This window comes from Hemicordylus capensis, chromosome 1, assembly GCF_027244095.1.
Source record: "Hemicordylus capensis ecotype Gifberg chromosome 1, rHemCap1.1.pri, whole genome shotgun sequence".
Lineage (NCBI taxonomy): Eukaryota > Metazoa > Chordata > Lepidosauria > Squamata > Cordylidae > Hemicordylus > Hemicordylus capensis.
In genome coordinates this window covers 317,134,302-317,152,051 of record NC_069657.1, presented here as the reverse complement: position 1 = coordinate 317,152,051, position 17,750 = coordinate 317,134,302, and the positions used below count along the sequence as shown (strand labels likewise).

The 17,750-nt window shown below is 44.5% G+C and overlaps 1 protein-coding gene across 3 annotated transcripts in view; it reads left to right on the top strand.

Annotated features, from left to right (window-relative positions):
• MDN1 (midasin AAA ATPase 1) overlaps nt 1-17,750 on the top strand; it is a 211,576-nt gene that overhangs the window by 121,408 nt on the left and 72,418 nt on the right. For 2 of the 3 annotated variants that reach the window (XM_053287391.1, XM_053287388.1), the window contains exons 50-58: nt 1,788-1,916; nt 2,783-2,915; nt 3,879-3,988; nt 5,124-5,257; nt 9,068-9,228; nt 9,912-10,032; nt 11,140-11,350; nt 11,540-11,762; nt 13,299-13,425. In XM_053287391.1, coding sequence (XP_053143366.1) covers nt 1,788-1,916; nt 2,783-2,915; nt 3,879-3,988; nt 5,124-5,257; nt 9,068-9,228; nt 9,912-10,032; nt 11,140-11,350; nt 11,540-11,762; nt 13,299-13,425 — 1,349 coding nt within the window. The remainder of the gene's footprint in view (nt 1-1,787; nt 1,917-2,782; nt 2,916-3,878; nt 3,989-5,123; nt 5,258-9,067; nt 9,229-9,911; nt 10,033-11,139; nt 11,351-11,539; nt 11,763-13,298; nt 13,426-17,750) is intronic. The other variant, XM_053287389.1, reaches the window with a different exon arrangement.

Sequence of the window (17,750 nt, the reverse complement as noted above, 5' to 3'; positions counted from 1 at the left end):
ACGTTTTAAAATTTGACTTTTCCCAGATACTCTGAAAACAAAGGATATGCAGAGTAAACTATGTCACTGCTGCTTGGAATATATTCTAGTGTTTCAGAAAGACAGTTAAAATGAGAGAAAGAGAGCAAGAAACACCCAGTGGGCCTTAATACTAAGGATTTCACACTGATTCAAAGACAAACTCACCATTAATAGCCATATTATTAAGACATCACATTTAACTCACTTATCACAAGAAGCAAAGAAAGAGCAAATGAATACAATCCTAGTTCATAAGCTTCAGCTCAATATTCACAAGCCCTGATTCTCTGTACATAGTACCAAACTGAATATGTGTACAGTGACTTATATTATATTAATTTTTTTTTTATTTAAAAAATTGTTTACCTGTAGCCCCTTCGGGGCCTTCCTAAAGGCCATGTGGTGGTCTGCAAAGGTTTCCCCTCCCCCGACCGGTCTCTTAATTCACCGCTGCAGCCTGTCCCGGGCTGAGGGCCTCTCAGGGACCATTTGAGCATGTGCAGTGGCCATTCTTATTTTTATTTATATATATATATATATATATATATATATATATATATATATATATGAAAATAATATATATATAAAATATATTTAAATGGCAGCCGTGCAAGTTCAATCATCCTCTGCGAGGCCTGGAATGGCCTAGGGCCTCACAGAGGCCATTTGAGCATGCACGGTGGCCATTTTGTTTTTGGCAGCCAATTTTTTTCATTTTTAAAAATGGCGCCCCCCTCAAGTGGAGCCCAGGGCACGTGCCTTGCCTGCCCTACCCTAGATACGCCCCTGTCTTTGGAAACCTCCCTCTGGGATTCTTCCCTGCATGCAACAAAGGACATCCAGTGCATGCTCGGTTTTATTCTATCTGCCCGCACCTGGAAGGAGAGCTAGTCTTGTGGTAGCAAGCATGAATTGTCCCCTTTGCTAAGCAGTGTCTACTCTGGTTTGCATTTGAATGGGAAACTACTTGTGAGCCCTATAAGACATTCTCCTTAGGGGATGTGGCCACTCTGGGAAGAGCATCTGCATGCTTGCATGCAGAAGGTTCCAAGTCGTCCCGTCCCCGTCCCCCCCCCCGGCATCTCCAAGATAGGGCTGAGAGAGACTCCTGCCCACAACCTTGGAGAAGCCACTGCCAGTCTATGTAGACAATACTAAGCTACATGGACCAGTGATCTGACACGGTCTACTGTAAGACAGCTTCCTATGTTCAGATGTACACCAACAGAGAAAGGAACATTCGTACTTACTGTGAAGGTTTCATCTTGCTAGTGTAATTGAGGGCACCTTTGACCTCCTGATTAGCAGCTGGGCCTTAGGGGCACATGGATCTGCTCTATAACATTTCACTCTAATGGGTTGGTCTTCGCTAGTTCTCTAATTCCTCCTTCACTTTGTATTGTGAGTGGCTTCTTCTTCTATTGACGTCAACAGAACTGAATGGCAGTACCTTCTTTCTTTTTAAAAAAGAAAGCTCTTAAATGCTTTCTTAATTTGAATAAGTACTGCCTGTGGGAGGAGAAATGGGTGCCCCCTTCTTTCTTCCAGCAAGAAGAAACCTTCATCATTGGTACCAATGTTCCATTTCCTAGTCAGGATCTAAACATTGGCAGTGTGTGTATGGGAGGGGAGAGTCAGCTCTCTCTCTCTCTCCCTCCAATGTCACTACATGTGCCTCTTCCCCATAGTGTGTGCGGAAGCATATTCCACTCAAGTGGAGGTTGAGAAGGATCTGAGCCCATATTTGTGAAGTCATGCATTCACAGTTCTACTTCTTTTAGATTCAGTGTATACTCAGTTGGAAGCTGGTGCTGCATCTCTGAATAATTTTTACTTCAGTCCTCTCTCGGGTGGTATCAGTAATGTAATCAAGATGCTTCAGCCAAATATGACAGGTAAGGTTTCCCTTTCCTTCACCTGTATATGTGCTTCACTGTGTATCTTCAATATAATTAATTCACTTGGCCAGCCATGTGTGGAGGCGTGGCAAGGCTTTTGCGGCTGAACTCTTGCGACATGCGAGAGTTCTCAGCATTAGGTGGGAGGACATTGGAGGAGGATGGGTGGGAGGTGGTGGCGGGGGGCCGTGGGGGCTGGCCCAGCCATGGTGAGGAGGAGGAGGAGGCGGCCCTGCCACCAGGAAGAGGGTAGCTGAGAGGAGACTGACTGGGCGGGCGACGGAGTGGGGACCCAGTGGGGAAGGAGAGCACTGTCAGTGGGCAGGGAGGGAATGGTGAGAGGAGCCTGCCGGGGAAGGCGCAGATGCTGGGGTGAGCAGACTTTGGAGACTGGGGCAGAAGGTGGGCGAGGGCAGGGGAGACTGGGGCAGAAGGTGTGGGGGAAGGGGGAACTGCCGGCCCCAAAGTGTACACAGATGCTCTGCGCAGGGTTGACTAGTTTTGAAGTAACTTGAGAGGCTCTGTGGGGGAATCTTAGTGAAACATAGCTTCAGTGCAGTTAAAATTAGGATGGTTTGAAAACATTGACAATTGTTACTCATTTTAAAATTAGTCACTATAAGTAGTCACCCAGCTCTGTCCTACCTCAAAGACTTCTGTTCCCAGTTTTTTTATTAGGAAGTTTCCATCTTCGTATGCTGAATATGTATTAGGTCTGAACATGAATTTCATTCAGGAGTGTGTCATTCAGGAGGTACTCATTGTACCTAAAATTATCCAGAAGTTTTTTGGGTTTTTTTATGGAGTGGGGGAAAGTTTATAATAAAACATGTGAGTATCTTCCTGCTCAACTTTCTTGGCAGATGAACATGTGATTCCTATGGATCCACGATGGAATATGCAATGTTTGGATATCATTAGCAATTCAGTGGATTTTGACACAGAAGTAGAACATTCAGATCAACTGCTTATTCTTCTGAAATCACTTGCAAATCGGTGAGTTAATCTATCTATCCTATCTATCTATCTATCCTATCCTATCTATCTATCTATCTATCTATCTATCATATTATATACTGGATGGCATAGGCAACCCTAGGTGGTGTACATAAGTTAAAATACAAGAAGTATAGAACAGGATAAAATTATTAGAACAATTTTATGAACATTTAAAATTAATTAATTAAAAGCCTGAGGAAACAGGTGTGTCTTAAGGATCTTTTAAAAAACAACCAAGGATGGAGAAGTTTTGATTTTGACAGAGAATGTATTCCAAAGCCCCTGTGAAGTCGCAGAGAAGTCCACCAAACAAGCCGGTGGTAGCCATAACCAAACCTCCCCAGATGATCTTAATAGGTGGGAGGGTCCATGACAAAGAAGGCGGTTTCTAAAATACCTAAGTCATTAAGAGCTTTATAAGTAATAACCAGTACTTTGTTTTTTGTTCAGAATCGTATCGACAGCCAGTGCAGTTCTTTTAAGATCAGACAAACTGCAAAAGAGAACCGCGTCTCTGGGGCCAAAGGATTACCAGGGGTCCTCTCTCTTGCTTAGCCTAGCCCCACAGTTGCAGGCAGCACTAAGCTTCTTGTTTCCTTCCCCAGCTCAGCCAGCTGTTTACCTCATAATGCACCAGGAAGTGTCAGTCTTCTTGGGTGCATGAGCAAGAGAGTGCCAGAATGAGGAGTTTAAACTTTTTGTGTTTGGAATTAAGCACTCCATGATGTACTTGGGCAGACTGACCAGGTGCACATCTCAGTAAATACTGTTCCAAGTGTGGGGAATAGAGATCACATTGTACATAGATTCTATGTCCATAGAGATTACATAGAATCTGTGGCACTAGACATTAATGTGAAATGAGTTTTGTGGGCTATAACTTAGCTCTCACCGGATTCTGACTTCTTCATACGGTAATGATTTCTTGACATGCATATGCATACAATGTTATAATTTCAGGGCAATGTTGTTTCTTGACCGGGAAAAAAAAAGCTATGTTGAAAGGAGCTTGATTAATACCAAAAAGCCAAGAACAAGTGCCTTGAGGGTATCTCTGGAGTTCCATAAAGGTATCAAATACATTTCTTCTTCTTAATAAGCTGACAGAGAATCCTAGCATTGTTTCCTAATCATAAAACCACTACAGTGGCAGATTATTTCTTAGGTTTCCCATATACTTTAGAGATGTCTGTTCCACATGAACCCTCCCTCTGCTCATATGAGGAACAGCTATTGGGATGGATGGGTTGGGTTTTTCTCTCTATTTCTACTTCAGATGATGTAGAAGTAGCAGGGCCTTTTAATACACTTTATTGTTAGCTTTGGAACTACCACCTTGAAAAGGTCCAGAGTTGCATTTGGCCTTTTGGAGATTTAGAGAGGATGCTGAACTCTTTCTCTTGAAAGGTCTTTAGGAATTTTTTCTTTTTTGGAAGTGGACTTCGGGGGCAGATAGTCATTAGTTAGAATAGTTATTGCATAAGCTCACATTCTGTGTGTTTACTATGTATCGTAGGGCAAATTTAAATTAATGCTGAGGACACGTTTTGTCCTAAAGTTTGATAGAGTCAACAAGCTTTTACAATTTTTCATATTTAAAATTATAAACCCATCTTTCCACAAATGCACTCGAGGTGATTTACAAATAAAAATCAATAGAAGATCACAAAGCTTAAAGCAAAACATTAATCAGTAATAGATTAAAAAAACATTGATTTTGAAGGCTAAAGACCATTGAAATAGAGTTCTGGGTAAGGGTGAAATTTACAAAAGTGAACAAAAAAGAAAACGAGTGGAGTCCCTCACTAAGATTGAATGTAAATTTTCAACAGTCTTTCCAGTTAGATTCCCATATATAGCATAGAAGCTTTTTCATAGATAAGCTTCTCCCTTATAGTCATTTGTTCATGAAACTGTAGTTGGTTCTCTCTTTAGGCAGCATGTTTTCAGGCAGAATGGAAAGGCCTCTAGAAATGTTAGGAATTATCCTTGCATTTGATTACTCCTTTATAACTGCTGTGATACTATTCTGCAAGTGAAACTAGACTGATTTTATACCAGGTGTTCAGAAGAGCAAACTGGGAACTTCTAGGGATTGTCTACTGATAATTGCAACATCTGCTCATGGATTGAATAAGTTATCATTAATGTAACTTGCACTAAATGTAATTACTTATTTTCTCTTTGTTTAATCTTGAAATGAAGATCCTGGCAACCATAACTCACTTCCACATGCTATTGTGGCCAACCTTGCTGCTTTTTTTGAAATTTGGGATGCCTTTGTGTTGCACTGGGTGAAGTCTACTCAAGCAGCTGTATCTGATGAAAAATTGCACGAAGTAAGTAGCTGTGCAAATGCTTTAGTTCAGTTTTTTGGTCTCTAGGAACTGATCAGCTCCTTCTCTGTTTCATGAGCTTCTGCTCTCATTTTAACCCCACATACCCTTTTCTTCTCCTAATAGTGATTTTTGTCCTAGCATTTTTGTTGTTGGAATGGAAAAATCAAACCATTTCCATTAAAATTAAACCACATGAAACCCATCTGTGTTGGTGGAAGGTCTGTCAGAGTGGACAAGAACATTCAAGAAACTCCTCTGACTTTAGGGAGAAGAACCCATCTTGCTAGTGTATAGAAACTTCTAGCACAGATATGAGAAAACAATGAGTTGTAGAGCAATGGTGTCCTGTTGGGAAACAGTGTACTGTTTGAAAGGACCTGTTGCTCTTTATAAACATATGTACATGCCAAAATGAATCCATGGGTTCACAGATAATAGTGATACAAAGTAAAACTGAGAATAACATGTTAACTCCAGGTGCCGACAGTGAGGGAGGCTCGGTTGTTGTGCACGTGGGACAGGGCCTTCTCTGTTGCTGCCCCCTCTGGAATGATCTCCCGGTGGCTATTCACTCCTCGGTCTCCATCACAGCTTTTAGAAAGAGTGTAAAAATCTTTGCTTTTTGCCCAGGCATTTATTTGATTCTCTGCTGCTGCTCTTTGTACTCTGTATTGCTTTTATGCTTTTGTTTTAAATTTTTAATCAGATTTGTTTAATATTTTTCACTTAATATTTTAATTGTGTCTTTTTTACCATCTTGTTTTTACATTTTGCTGTAAACCACCTTGGGATTGTTTTAATGAAAGGCGGTATATAAATTTAACAATAAATAAATAAGCTCTTACATTGAATGGCAAGAGCTGCAATAGCTTCAGCATTCGGAGATATAGATATAGATATGGTGTGTGTGTGTTTAATACATAATGTTTAAAAACTGCTGGTTGTGTGAATTGTATGAACATGTCGTATGATGCGCAGCCATTTTGAATGCTGTGCATGTGGTGCTTTTAAATCTTGTGAAAAATTAGAAAGTTCAGAGGCATATATCAAGATTCACGTAAGAAAATGCTCAAAATGCATTAGTGTATGTCTTAACCTACAAATGAATGACAATTCAGTTTTTTCAGTTGATTGATTGATTAAGTGCCATCAAGTCAGTGTCGACTCTTAGCGACCACATAGATAGATTCTCTCCAGGATGATCTGTCTTCAGCTTGGCCTTTAAGATCTCTCAGTGGTGTATTCATTGCTGTTGTAATCGAGTCCATCCACCTTGCTGCTGGTCGTCCTCTTCTTCTCTTTCCTTCAACTTTTCCCAGCTAATTTCAGTAAATTAGCACTCAACAATTTTCAGAGAGCAGCTAAATAAAGGTTGGGTCTGAGCTTGTCATTTACAAGAATAACTGTTTATAGTTCTGTTTAATTTAAATGCAACTGTAATATGATGAGTCTCCTAAATTGTCAACTATATTATATAACTAAACTTGTAATAGTAATATTCCAAAATAGTATGATGTATTTTCTGTGAGAAATTCAAGTAACTGATGTAACATTTTCACAGAAACTGATATAACTGACTATTACCAACATTCTGATAGTAATGGAAATGGCAATAATGCTCCCTCCCACTGCATGATAATCTAATATTTTGTTAGAAGTAACTGTAAATTACATAATCTAAAAGTGAAATTTCCCTCATACAGATAATTATGTATATAATTATTTGTATAAATATAATATACAAAAATTATACAGCATATAAGGCTGGAATAATCTATATATTTAATTCTCCTGGGTGCGCCTTAGAATGTGCGTCCCGGTGCCCAGCTGATTGGATGGGCAGCAGAGGCGCCTGATAGGCTGAGGTGCACCCAGGAGGATTGGTGGCCAGGCCGTCCCAGGTAAGGGGGAGGAGGCGGAGGCGGCAGGAAAGGGGGTGAATGGGAAACGGGTGGCCCAGCACCCGTTGGAGGCCAGGGCGGGAGGGAAACGGGCAGCGGGACTTCCTTGTTTGCCGCCCGGGAGGAGGAACGGCGGTGATGGGACCTTTTTTTGCCACCCACTGCCCGGCAAGGAGGGCCTGAGGCGGTGGTGGTGAGGTCTGGCCGAAAATGGCCACACGCTGCAGTAAAATGTTCAGTGTGGGTGAGGGGGAGGGAGGGAGGGCGGGCAGGATGGAGGGAGGGAGGGCAAGAGAGTGGGGTGGGAGGGGGCAAAAGAGAGGCAAGAGAGAGTGGGGCAGGAGGGGGGGAACAGTCGGCCCCAAAGAGCACACAGATGCTCTGAATGGGTCAGCTAGTAGGTCTACTTAATACTTAAACAGGGGACAGAACATAATTTTCATTCAGGTGGCATGGCTGTTTCTTTTACCCATCAGCTGGGCAGATAAAAAGATGTTTGCTGGTGAATTAACAGAATTATCTCCTGCAGTTTCATGCTGCTATCAGAGTCTGCTTCATCATTCCTTCTTTGGACTTCTCTGCTGGTTGTCGCCCCACCCCACCCTCCCCCCTTTCACTTTATTCTTCAGCTTTTTGCTGATGTTTTTACCCCTTTCCTCTAGTTTCTGCTGATCATACTTTCCCGATACATTTTCATTCTTTCCTTAGCAGTCTCAGACATAATTGTTTAAAATTAACAAGAAAGAAGTAGTATTCATACTAGCCGACCCCGCACAGAGCATCTGTGCGCTCTTTGGGGCCAGCAGTTACCTCTCCCTCCACCTTCTGCCCCAGTCTCTGCTTCCGGGCCCAGCCACCTCTCCTCCCCACTGCCACTTCTGCCCCCCACCCACTTACTTTCCCCTCTCCTGGGCCTTGCCTCCACAGCCGTGCCCGGCCTGCCACCTCTGCCCTCTGTGGCCGGGCTGCTGCCACGGCAACCAATCCTCCCTCCTCAGCCAATCAGGTGCATCCACCGCCCAGCCAATCAGCTGGGCTCTGGGACGCACATTCTAAGGCACACCCAGGAGAATCCTCTATAATAAAAGCCCTGTGTGTGATCCCGTGCCACCCGTGTCTTTTTTGGCAGTTCTGGGCATGCGCGGAGCGCATGCTCAGAACCGCCGAAAAAGATACGGCCACCCAGACACGGGCGGCCATGTTGGCCAAAGTAGCTGAAGTGCCCCAAACGACGGTTGATGTCCCCATCGTCGTAGCAACAAATTGCTCCCGCCACCGCCAACCGCCCGCCCACCCAGCTGCCTGAGTCCTCCTTTCTAAACCAACCCCCCCCATGATTAAGGGCCAAATCGGCCCATGTAATTGCCCCCGGGGCCGCCCACCCGCCCTCCCAGCTGCCGAGACCTCCTTACCTACACAAGACCTCCACAGCCCCGGCCCATGTCCTTCAGCCAATAACAGTTCCTATTTAGAGAAGGAGAGAGGAGCTCACAAGCAGAGCTCCTCTCTGTACGAGGTCACTGCCCGTAATGGCGCTATGGACGCAAAGGACGCAATAGGCATCCTTTGCGCCCAAAGCGCCAGTTCGGGAAGAGGCTTTAAAGAGAGAGGAGATCTGCTTGCGAGCTCCTCTCTTCTTCTCAAAATTTGGACTTTTATCGCCCGAATGATGTGGGCTGGGCTTGAGGAGGACTCGGTAGTTGGGAGGGCGGTCGGTCGGCGGCGCAGCCGTGGCAGGTAAGGGGGGGGGGCGGAAACCGCTAGCGCCCGTTATTGTAACGGGCTAAAAAACACTAGTTAATATAATAGATGTTTCTAATACAAAAGTGTTGCTGTGTTCTCAACCTGAAATTTATTCCTGTATACAGCATGGGCAGGGAAACTGTAATCCTTCCTGATTTGTCTTTAGATCTTGCATTGCTTATTGTGGCGTGACCGTTTTTGGGCAACATCTGACACAGTGGCTGTAGATTCTCCTGGCTTGGCACTTCTGTCTCTTCACTGGCACTGGGTTGTGAAACATTTAATCAGCAAAACTCCTCAGTTGCTGAGTGGATATGAGCAGCACAAGTATGTTGGTTTGGGTTCTATCCGATGTTACTAACTGATTCAAGATCAGTACTACAATAAGATTTGATTAGAAGTATTGTAAAGAGCAAAGTGTAGACAAGGCAGAGTTCTAAATACTTGGTACCACACACTCTGCTATAATGACTATCATTACTAAAATTTCAGAGAGTGTGTATGTGTGTGTATTTTGCGAGGAGAGAGGGGCGCGCTTGTGGGAAATGAATGCTACATCCAGAAGATCTAAAAACAAAAAGCAAATACTGCCAGGGGGTCTTGGACCTGATTCAGATTCTTGGTGGCACCTACTTGATCATCCTTTTACAAATTGCCACAGTTGCACAAATTTCAGCAGCATGTGCATATGGTCCCCATAGAGAGATGCCTGCTCCCATATAGTCTGTGCTTCCATATGCACCTAGAGGTGATCACAGAAAGGCCAATAAGCATTTTAGGTGGGCCACGGAGGCTAACTGTTGTTGGACTATAACTTCCATTGTCCCCCACCAGAATAAACTGCACCCAGGGGTGATGGAGTTACTGTCCAACAGGCAAGGTACCTGGCCACCCCGGACTATTTATGATGTCATATGTTTTCGTAGGCTATCCCATATCCACCATGCATGCGTTATTGAATGATGTTCTCCTCTTGAATTTCTGTGTAAACATGCCGCTTCTGTCTTAAGGCTCACCAAGGATATTCAGTCTGTCTCGCAGCAAATTCAGACTTGTCTGGCCAATCCTGCTGGTTTTTCTGCCAGTGTTAAGAAGCTGCAGAAGTCTTTAGGGAAACCTCTTCCCTTCAAGGTGTGTTGTTTTATGTGCAATTGAGTACTTTTTGTCTTCTATTGAGGTGGCTTTCTTAGGCTGGGTGGGGGAACATTTAAAGTGCTCCAGAAGATATTCTTTTATGGATATTGTGTTACAGAGCAGCAAAGTTACTTATGCAATCAGTTTAATATTTAAATCTTCAGAAAATTGGTAGCCTAAATCTAAAAGTCCTGCTTTTAAGAAAAAAAATAGGCCCAGCTTAGTCTTATAAATACTTGGTTTACATACCATTGATATGAATATCATACGTGGCCTAACTACAACTTGGGTGCAGCAAATGGCACAGGCAGCAGGAGTTTGCCGTTAGGGATGGGCCCAGACTGGTCCGGAGGCCATTGTAAAGGCCTCCGGACTGGTCCGGACCTGGGTGGTCTGGTTCGGGTGGGGGGGTGCCTTTAAGAGCAGGGGGAGGGTTTACTTACCCCTTCCTGCCGCCCCTTCCCCACTGTCGCTATGAAAAACTCCCAGGAGTCCTTTGCGCGCGCGCACGTCACAAAGACGTGAAGCGCACGCACGATGTGTGCGCACACAAAGGACTCCTGGGAGTTTTTCATAGCGACAGCGGGGAAGGGGCGGCAGGGAGGTATCCTGCTGCCCCAATTACTACTGAAATTACGGCGCCAGAGCGGGAAAGTGGCGGGAGGGGTAAGTAAACCCTCCCCCCGCTCTTAAAGCCACCCCAGTGCCGGACCGCAGTTTGGCAGTTCTGTGCACACCCCTATTTGCAGTATGCCTGAAATGGGAGTTGGAAGGCCAGTGGACCTGGCGCTGGCATTTTATTTAAAAAGTGGGGTGGGGGAGGCCAATGTTCCTGGCCATCTTTCCTTTGCTACAGTGATACATGTTCCTTGGCTGTGTAAACTAGATGTAAAACTAAAATGGTGAAGTTGAGCACATACTGGAGTAGCACATACTAGAGTAGGAGTTATTTTTGACATATCTGCCAAAGAAGTTGGCATGCCCTACACTTCCTACATTTTTACACAGATCTTCACCGTAAATCAGCATCAGCCATTTGAATAATTTAATATGTTCAAATTGTGAAGAGTGGCATTGGCATTTTGTTTTTAATAACACTTGTAGGATAACGAAGGAGTGGAATCTGCTGCCCAGCTAAGAAGACTCTCCAAAGCACTTAATATTATTGAGTTTAGGTCCACCTTTGGGGATGGTCTGTGGCAGAATAATATATGTGCTCTGAAAACAGTTGCCAGCAACTGGAAGATAAAGACAGCATTACTTCAAGCTCAAGGCCTGGTTCTTAGAGCTAATCATCTGAAGGATGTTAGTTCAGGTAAATGACACTTCTTGTATCTGACATTTGTAATTAATGACTTGTAAAAAGCACATACATAAAAAGTGTATTAAAAACTTGAAACTGTGTTTTCTGTTACTTTTGAGCCCGGGCCTCCCACCTCCCCTTAATATGTTTGAATTTATTCAGCTGGAGGTTTTAATTGATTTGCTCCTTTTTCCAATGCAGGTGAATTGCAGACTTTTGTGAATCTCCAGCATTCAAAGCTAAAAGAAGGAGGAGTCTTGGTGGAGGCTTTTGAAGAAAAGCAGATGGAGGGAAAGCAGATGGACTCTACCTTGTTAACTCAGCTCTGTAATAGGGTTCAACTGTGGCCTGCATTGGAGTATCTGGCAGTGTTATGGCAGTACAAACTGACAACAGATTGTGTTGCTGAGGCTTTCTTGCAAAGGTGAGGGGAGAGTAGTCTGTAAAGGAAAATCAACTTCACTGATCTTGTAACTTTCTAAACACAGCATCAAATCAGGGTTTTACATATGTTACTTGATCATGAAATAAATAAGAATGTTATAAAATGTGCAACCATAAAGCCTGTTCCCACAAAGCAATTAATCCATTCCTGTATCCAGCTTTTCCAAATATTCACAACCTAAAGTATGAACAAAAAACAAGCATGCAAAAATCTATAATCCATACAACCTAATAAAACATAGTAGTGGCCAGTTATATTCTGTCAACAAAGTTGGAGGACCTGTCTTGATGGTACAGGCCTAAGCGACCTGCTTCTTTAATTACATCACTGGGAGCAGTTAACCCTTTTATCAGAACTAACTACCAGATCTAATTGTCACCATTGTGCCAATCATCCCTCTTCAAACAATGTGGTTTTGATTTCTGTATAAAAGTTTACAAGCTCCTTCGAGCCACTGTTCCTTCCTAAGAGCCTTTTCCCATCGGAGGATCAGAAGTCAGCCGTCAGAAATGTTATTTTCCTTGTGTAATGTGGCTAATCTTGAACACTAACCTACTATTTTCTCCAGCTTTTGTCTTCTTCTTTTACCTCCTGTCTCTACCATTGCATCTATCCTATGTGTGTGTGCCACATACTCACATACCCAACACCAACATGAGATTTCAGTCTATCTGTATGATCCAAGACCCTTCCTTTCATGGAAAATATAAGCAGTTCAATTTTGGGTTATTTGGGTCCTGCCATCCTTGATTACAGGACTCTGTACAACTTGTTGTTCACCTTTCTCTTTCTGCAGTTATGACAGCTATTTTTAACTCCAGAGCTGTGACTGATAGTATATTAGCACATACTAGCTGGGCCGGGCACAGAGCATCTGCATCTCTAGTTTGTCGCAGTCATTTTTTCGCCCGCCCGCCGCTAGCGCTCATTTCCCCTGCCAACTGGACAGCCACCTAGCTGGCTGCCCTCCCGCCAGCCGCCTTGGTGTACCACCTCCTCCTGCCAGTCAGCCTGGCACCTCCCTGGCACCTTCTGGCCAGCCAGCCCACTGCTTTCTGCCACCAGCTTCTGCACTTCCTCCGGCCACCATCGCTATTTTTTCCCCTATCGCTATCCGGGCAGCTGCTCGTGAACTCTTGCGAGATCTGCCATGCATGAGATTAGCTACAGGTATGTCTTAGCAAATTCAATAGAAAGAAGATTATCCTTCACTGGCAAACCTATACGTTTCCATTTGTAACTAGAATGTCTCAAGAAATTTTGGAACCCGAAATCTGGCATAAATGAACATGACTATGAAGTGGGAAAGGCTCCATGCTTCTGGCTGGAGTTAGATCATTTTGAATGTGGTTGAATTCTAATGAATATTATTATATTTAGTTTCTGAAACCTTTAGTTTCTGAACTTGCTTTTTGACTTCAGTTACTTTTGCAGCTTGGTCTTTCCTCACTATATTGAGTATTGTGATTATCCCCCTTTAACCAATATTTCATTACCATTGTTTTTTCCCCTCAGGAAAGGAAGCAGTCAGCAGTTAAACATATGCTCAGAAGCAAGGCAGTTTTTTGCTTTTTGCCTTAAGTTGACACCAGCTACCTCACAACAGCTCCAAGGATTTTGTTACTTGTTGGACCTTCATAAGGTAAGAATAAGATATAAGTTCTGCAAATAATTCCTTCCTCCCCCCAATTTTTAAGGGCGGGGGAGATAAGATTACCAATTCCATCAGGTCGGCAAGTCATGCGAACGCATGGCGCCACATAACATCAGATCGCTGGGTACTGAAAATTGCCCAGTGCGGTTATGCAATAGAGTTCAAAGCTCGCTCGCGATTCTGGCGCATCTGCTTTACAAAGGCGACTTCAGCCTTGTGCCAGGAGGTGCAGGAACTCTTGCAGAAGAAAGCGATTGTGCCAGTGCGATGGGCACAGAGACGGGAGGGCTTTTACTCCCGTTATTTTCAAATCCCGAAGAAAGATGGAGGAATGCAACCAGTTATGGACTTAAGACATCTGAACAAATACGTCCAAGTGAAGAGGTATCGCATGACAACGTTGTAGGATATCCTACCACTTCTGCATCAGGAATGGTGGCTGGCGACGTTCAATCTCAAGGATGCCTATTTTCCCATAGGGATCCGTCCATCCTTCAGGAAGTATCTTCGGTTCACTGTAGGAAATGTGGTTTACCAGTACCAAGTGCTACCATTCAGACTTTGCACTGCCCCACATGTCTTTACAAAGTGCATGGCGGTGGTAGTGGCCCACTTGTGGACAAAAGTGCTAAAGCTGTACTCCTACCTAGACGATTGGCTCCTGTCATCAAGGGACGAAGGCGAGTTACGTTCGCAAATGCAATATATGTTGAGACTTCTCCTGGACCTGGGAATACAGGTCAACTGGAAAAAATCCAACCTCACACCTGTGCCCGTCATCTCGTACATTGGGGCTGTGCTAAATGCTACTCTGGGAAGGGCGTTCCTTCCAGGGGATCATTTCTAGACTCTCATGTCGCTGGTACATCATTTTCAAAGCAACCCATTGCAACCAGCATGTCAGGTGCAACGCCTCTTGGGCCTGATGGCCTTGTGCAAGTCCACTGTTGGATACACCTGTCTGAAGATGAGAAAGTTGCAGATGTGGTTTCTTTCCTCCTTCAATCTGATGAGAGACAGCCGAATGAAACTCTTGCAGGTGCCCTTGCCAGTCCTGCGCTTGCTGTCCTGGTGGACTCAGAAGGCCAACCTACTCAGAGGTGTGCCGTTCCAAGCTCAGGCTCCATCGGTTTGGGTGACGGCAGATGCTTCCCTGAGTGGGTGGGGCAGACATTGCAATGCCACCAAAACTCAAGGCCTCTGGACGCAGTCACAGAGCCATCTGCATATAAATTTTTTAGAACTGTTAGCGGTGTTTCAATCAATGAAAGCCTTCCTTCCGATGTTACGTGGCCGGGTTGTACAGTTGCAACTGGACAACGTTATGGCCGTAGCCTATATAAACAGACAAGGGGGAATGGTCTCCAGGTCTCTGTGTGCCCTGAGCCTTCAGATTTGGCATTGGTGTATCAGAAACAGCATTACGCCAATAGCCATCCACATCAAGGGCACGGACAACATACTGGCGGACAGCCTCAGATGTTCTTTCTCGACGGAGATCAGGCACGAGTGGGAGCTGAACAATGCTTACTTGCACAACATATTTCAGCTCTGGGGTTTCCCAGAGATAGATTTGTTTGCTACAGAGCGAAACAAGAAATGCAAGCTGTTTTGCTCCAGAGCGGGTCATGAACCTCTGTCCCTAGGGGATACCTTCTAGTTAGATTGGTCGGAGCGCTGGACTTACATGTTCCCCCGTCTACCTCTTGTGAGCAGGGTTGTGGCACGTCTGTTGTCGGGCCATGTGAAGGGCATCCTGATCACACCTTGGTGGCCAAGCATGATTTTCACATCTACTCAGACTAGCCTCGAAGACTTTTCAAAGACTTCCAAACTGTCCAGACCTCCTGATTCAGGAAGAAGGCCGTCTTCTACATCCGGAAGTTCTAACTCTGCAACTAACAGCCTGGAGGATCGACTCTTAAAGAGGATCCTGCTGAAACAGACAGCAAAGCTTTCAAATGTGTCAATCAAAGTCCACCTGGTGGCACTGCCCTCTAAGCATCCGGGATGGGATGGTAAGACGGTGTTCTCCCACCCTTCCTGCAAAAGTTTCCTGAAAGGTCTTTCTAACCTGTACACACACACACCCCCAATCTGTAAGCCACTTGAACAATGGAGTATCTCTCGGCCCTGACTGAACCTCCATTTGAACCCATTCATTCAGCAACATTAAAACTGACATCCTTGAAGACTGCTTTCTTGGTGGCGATCACCACTGCTCACAGGGTGAGTGAATTTACTGCTCTCTGGATGGATGTCCCTTACCCCACTGTCCCCATTTTTACCTGGACCAGGTTCTCCTTCGACCAGATCTCGCCTTTTAACCTAAAATTGTATCGGACTTCCACATAAATCAGGATGTGGTGTTGCCCATCTTCTTCAGCTCGCCGACCACACCTTTGGAAAAGGCTCTACATTCCTTAGATGTTCGCAGAGCGCTTCTCTATTACCTCTCAAGGACTAAGCCTTTCCAGCTCTCTAAGCGACTGTTCATCTCCTATAAGGGAGTGAAGAAAGGGCAGGCCTTGTCTAGACAGAGACTTTCGCACTGGATAGTGGAGGCCATCCGGCTGGCCTACTCTCTACAGAAGGTTCAACTGCCAAGGACCATTAAGGCACATTCCACAAGAGCCTATGGCGCGTCAGCTACTCACCTGTCTGGCGTATCCTTCCAAGACATTTGTAAAGCAGCCACTTGGTCTTCCAAGCAACCTTTTATTAAGCACTATGCTATAGACCTGCGGTCTGCGGCGGAGGCGAATTTTGGGAGAACTGTTCTCAAAAGGGTGTAACAATAACTCTACTACTTCCTCCTCCTTTAGGAGCTAACTAAACACCCATTGTAATGGTTTCAACGGATCACGATCCAGATAAACAGGTTGCTCACCTGTAACTGATGATCTGGTAGTGATCCGTTGATATCCATTAGACCCTCCCAAACCTCCCCTCCGCAGTAGTACTTACATTCTGTAGTAGAACTTACCTGCTTACTCAACTGCTTTGGCGGTCTCCAAGGAACTGAGGTGCCTGGGCTTCCTCCCGCCTTAAATAGCCACGTGGTCACGTGGGGCAGGGTGCAGGCGCCGAAGAGGAGCTGTAGACTTGATACCGAGAGGCTTCCGCGCAGGCGCAGAACCCATTCTAATGGATATCAACGGATCACTACCAGATCATCAGTTACAGGTGAGCAACCTGTTTTTTTGCAGCCTGGTTTCTCCACCAAAGATTAAAAAAATTAAAATTTTGAGATTTTAAAAGGCCTGAGTGAACAAAAAGGTCTTTACCTAAAGAACAAAGTGATGAAAGAACAAAGTGATGAAACCAGGCGAACCTCACTGGGGAGGCTATTCCATAAGTAGGGTGCAACCACTGAAAAGGACCTCTCTCTAGTAGCCACGCACCTCACCTCGCTTGGCAGGGGCATCCAGAGGAGGGCCTCCAAAGAAGATCTTAAGGACCTGGTTCGGACATGTGAGGCAGGGCACTCTCTTAGATAACCTGGTCCTAAGCCATTTAGGACTTTAAAGGTTAAAACCAGCACTTTGAATTGGGCCCGGAAATAGACTGGGGTCAGTGCAGCTGATGAAGCACTGCTGTAATACAATCAAAACATCCACACCCAGTTGCAGCCCTATTTTGTACCAGCTGCAGTTTCCGGACCGTTGTCAAAGGCAGCCCCAGTGGATTAAGGAACCAGTCTTATTTCTATCTCCACTTTCTTTTGAATAGGGACTCCTGTATAAGATTCCTTTACATTGTGGTAAGCATTTACCTAACCATCTGAAAAACTTCTGGTGCCAGTCTCCCAGTCTTCTGCAAAACATCTCCAAGAATCAGTTGGCATCTTGGGGTTTTAAAAGCTTGGGAAGAATTCATTTCTTGTTTTTTAAAGTGTTCTGCTTTTTAAAAATTCTTACGACCCCTTTCTCTTTCCCTCTTTCTCTGCTGTCTGCCTGGATCTAGGTTGCCTTGGTACACTGAGTGTGCTGACGTTACCTCCAGCATTATTTGTCTTGATATTTCCCTGCTTCCTTCTGTTGATTGCCTGCTCAGATAATGTTGCAGTAGCTGCTCATCACAGATTTAACTGGTTAAACAGTGCCCTGGGTGTTTTTCTGTCCATAATTGTCACTTGAGACTGAGAGATCTGTATTCACAGTTGAGGCAGGAAATGTATTTGTCAATTCTAGCTAATGTATTTAACACCTTAGAAGTAAAAATTGAACATACTTGATTAGAGCATGTTTTTTAAATTGCAAATAATGGCTACAACCAAAGGAAGAGTTGTTTGTGTGGATCCTTTCCACATG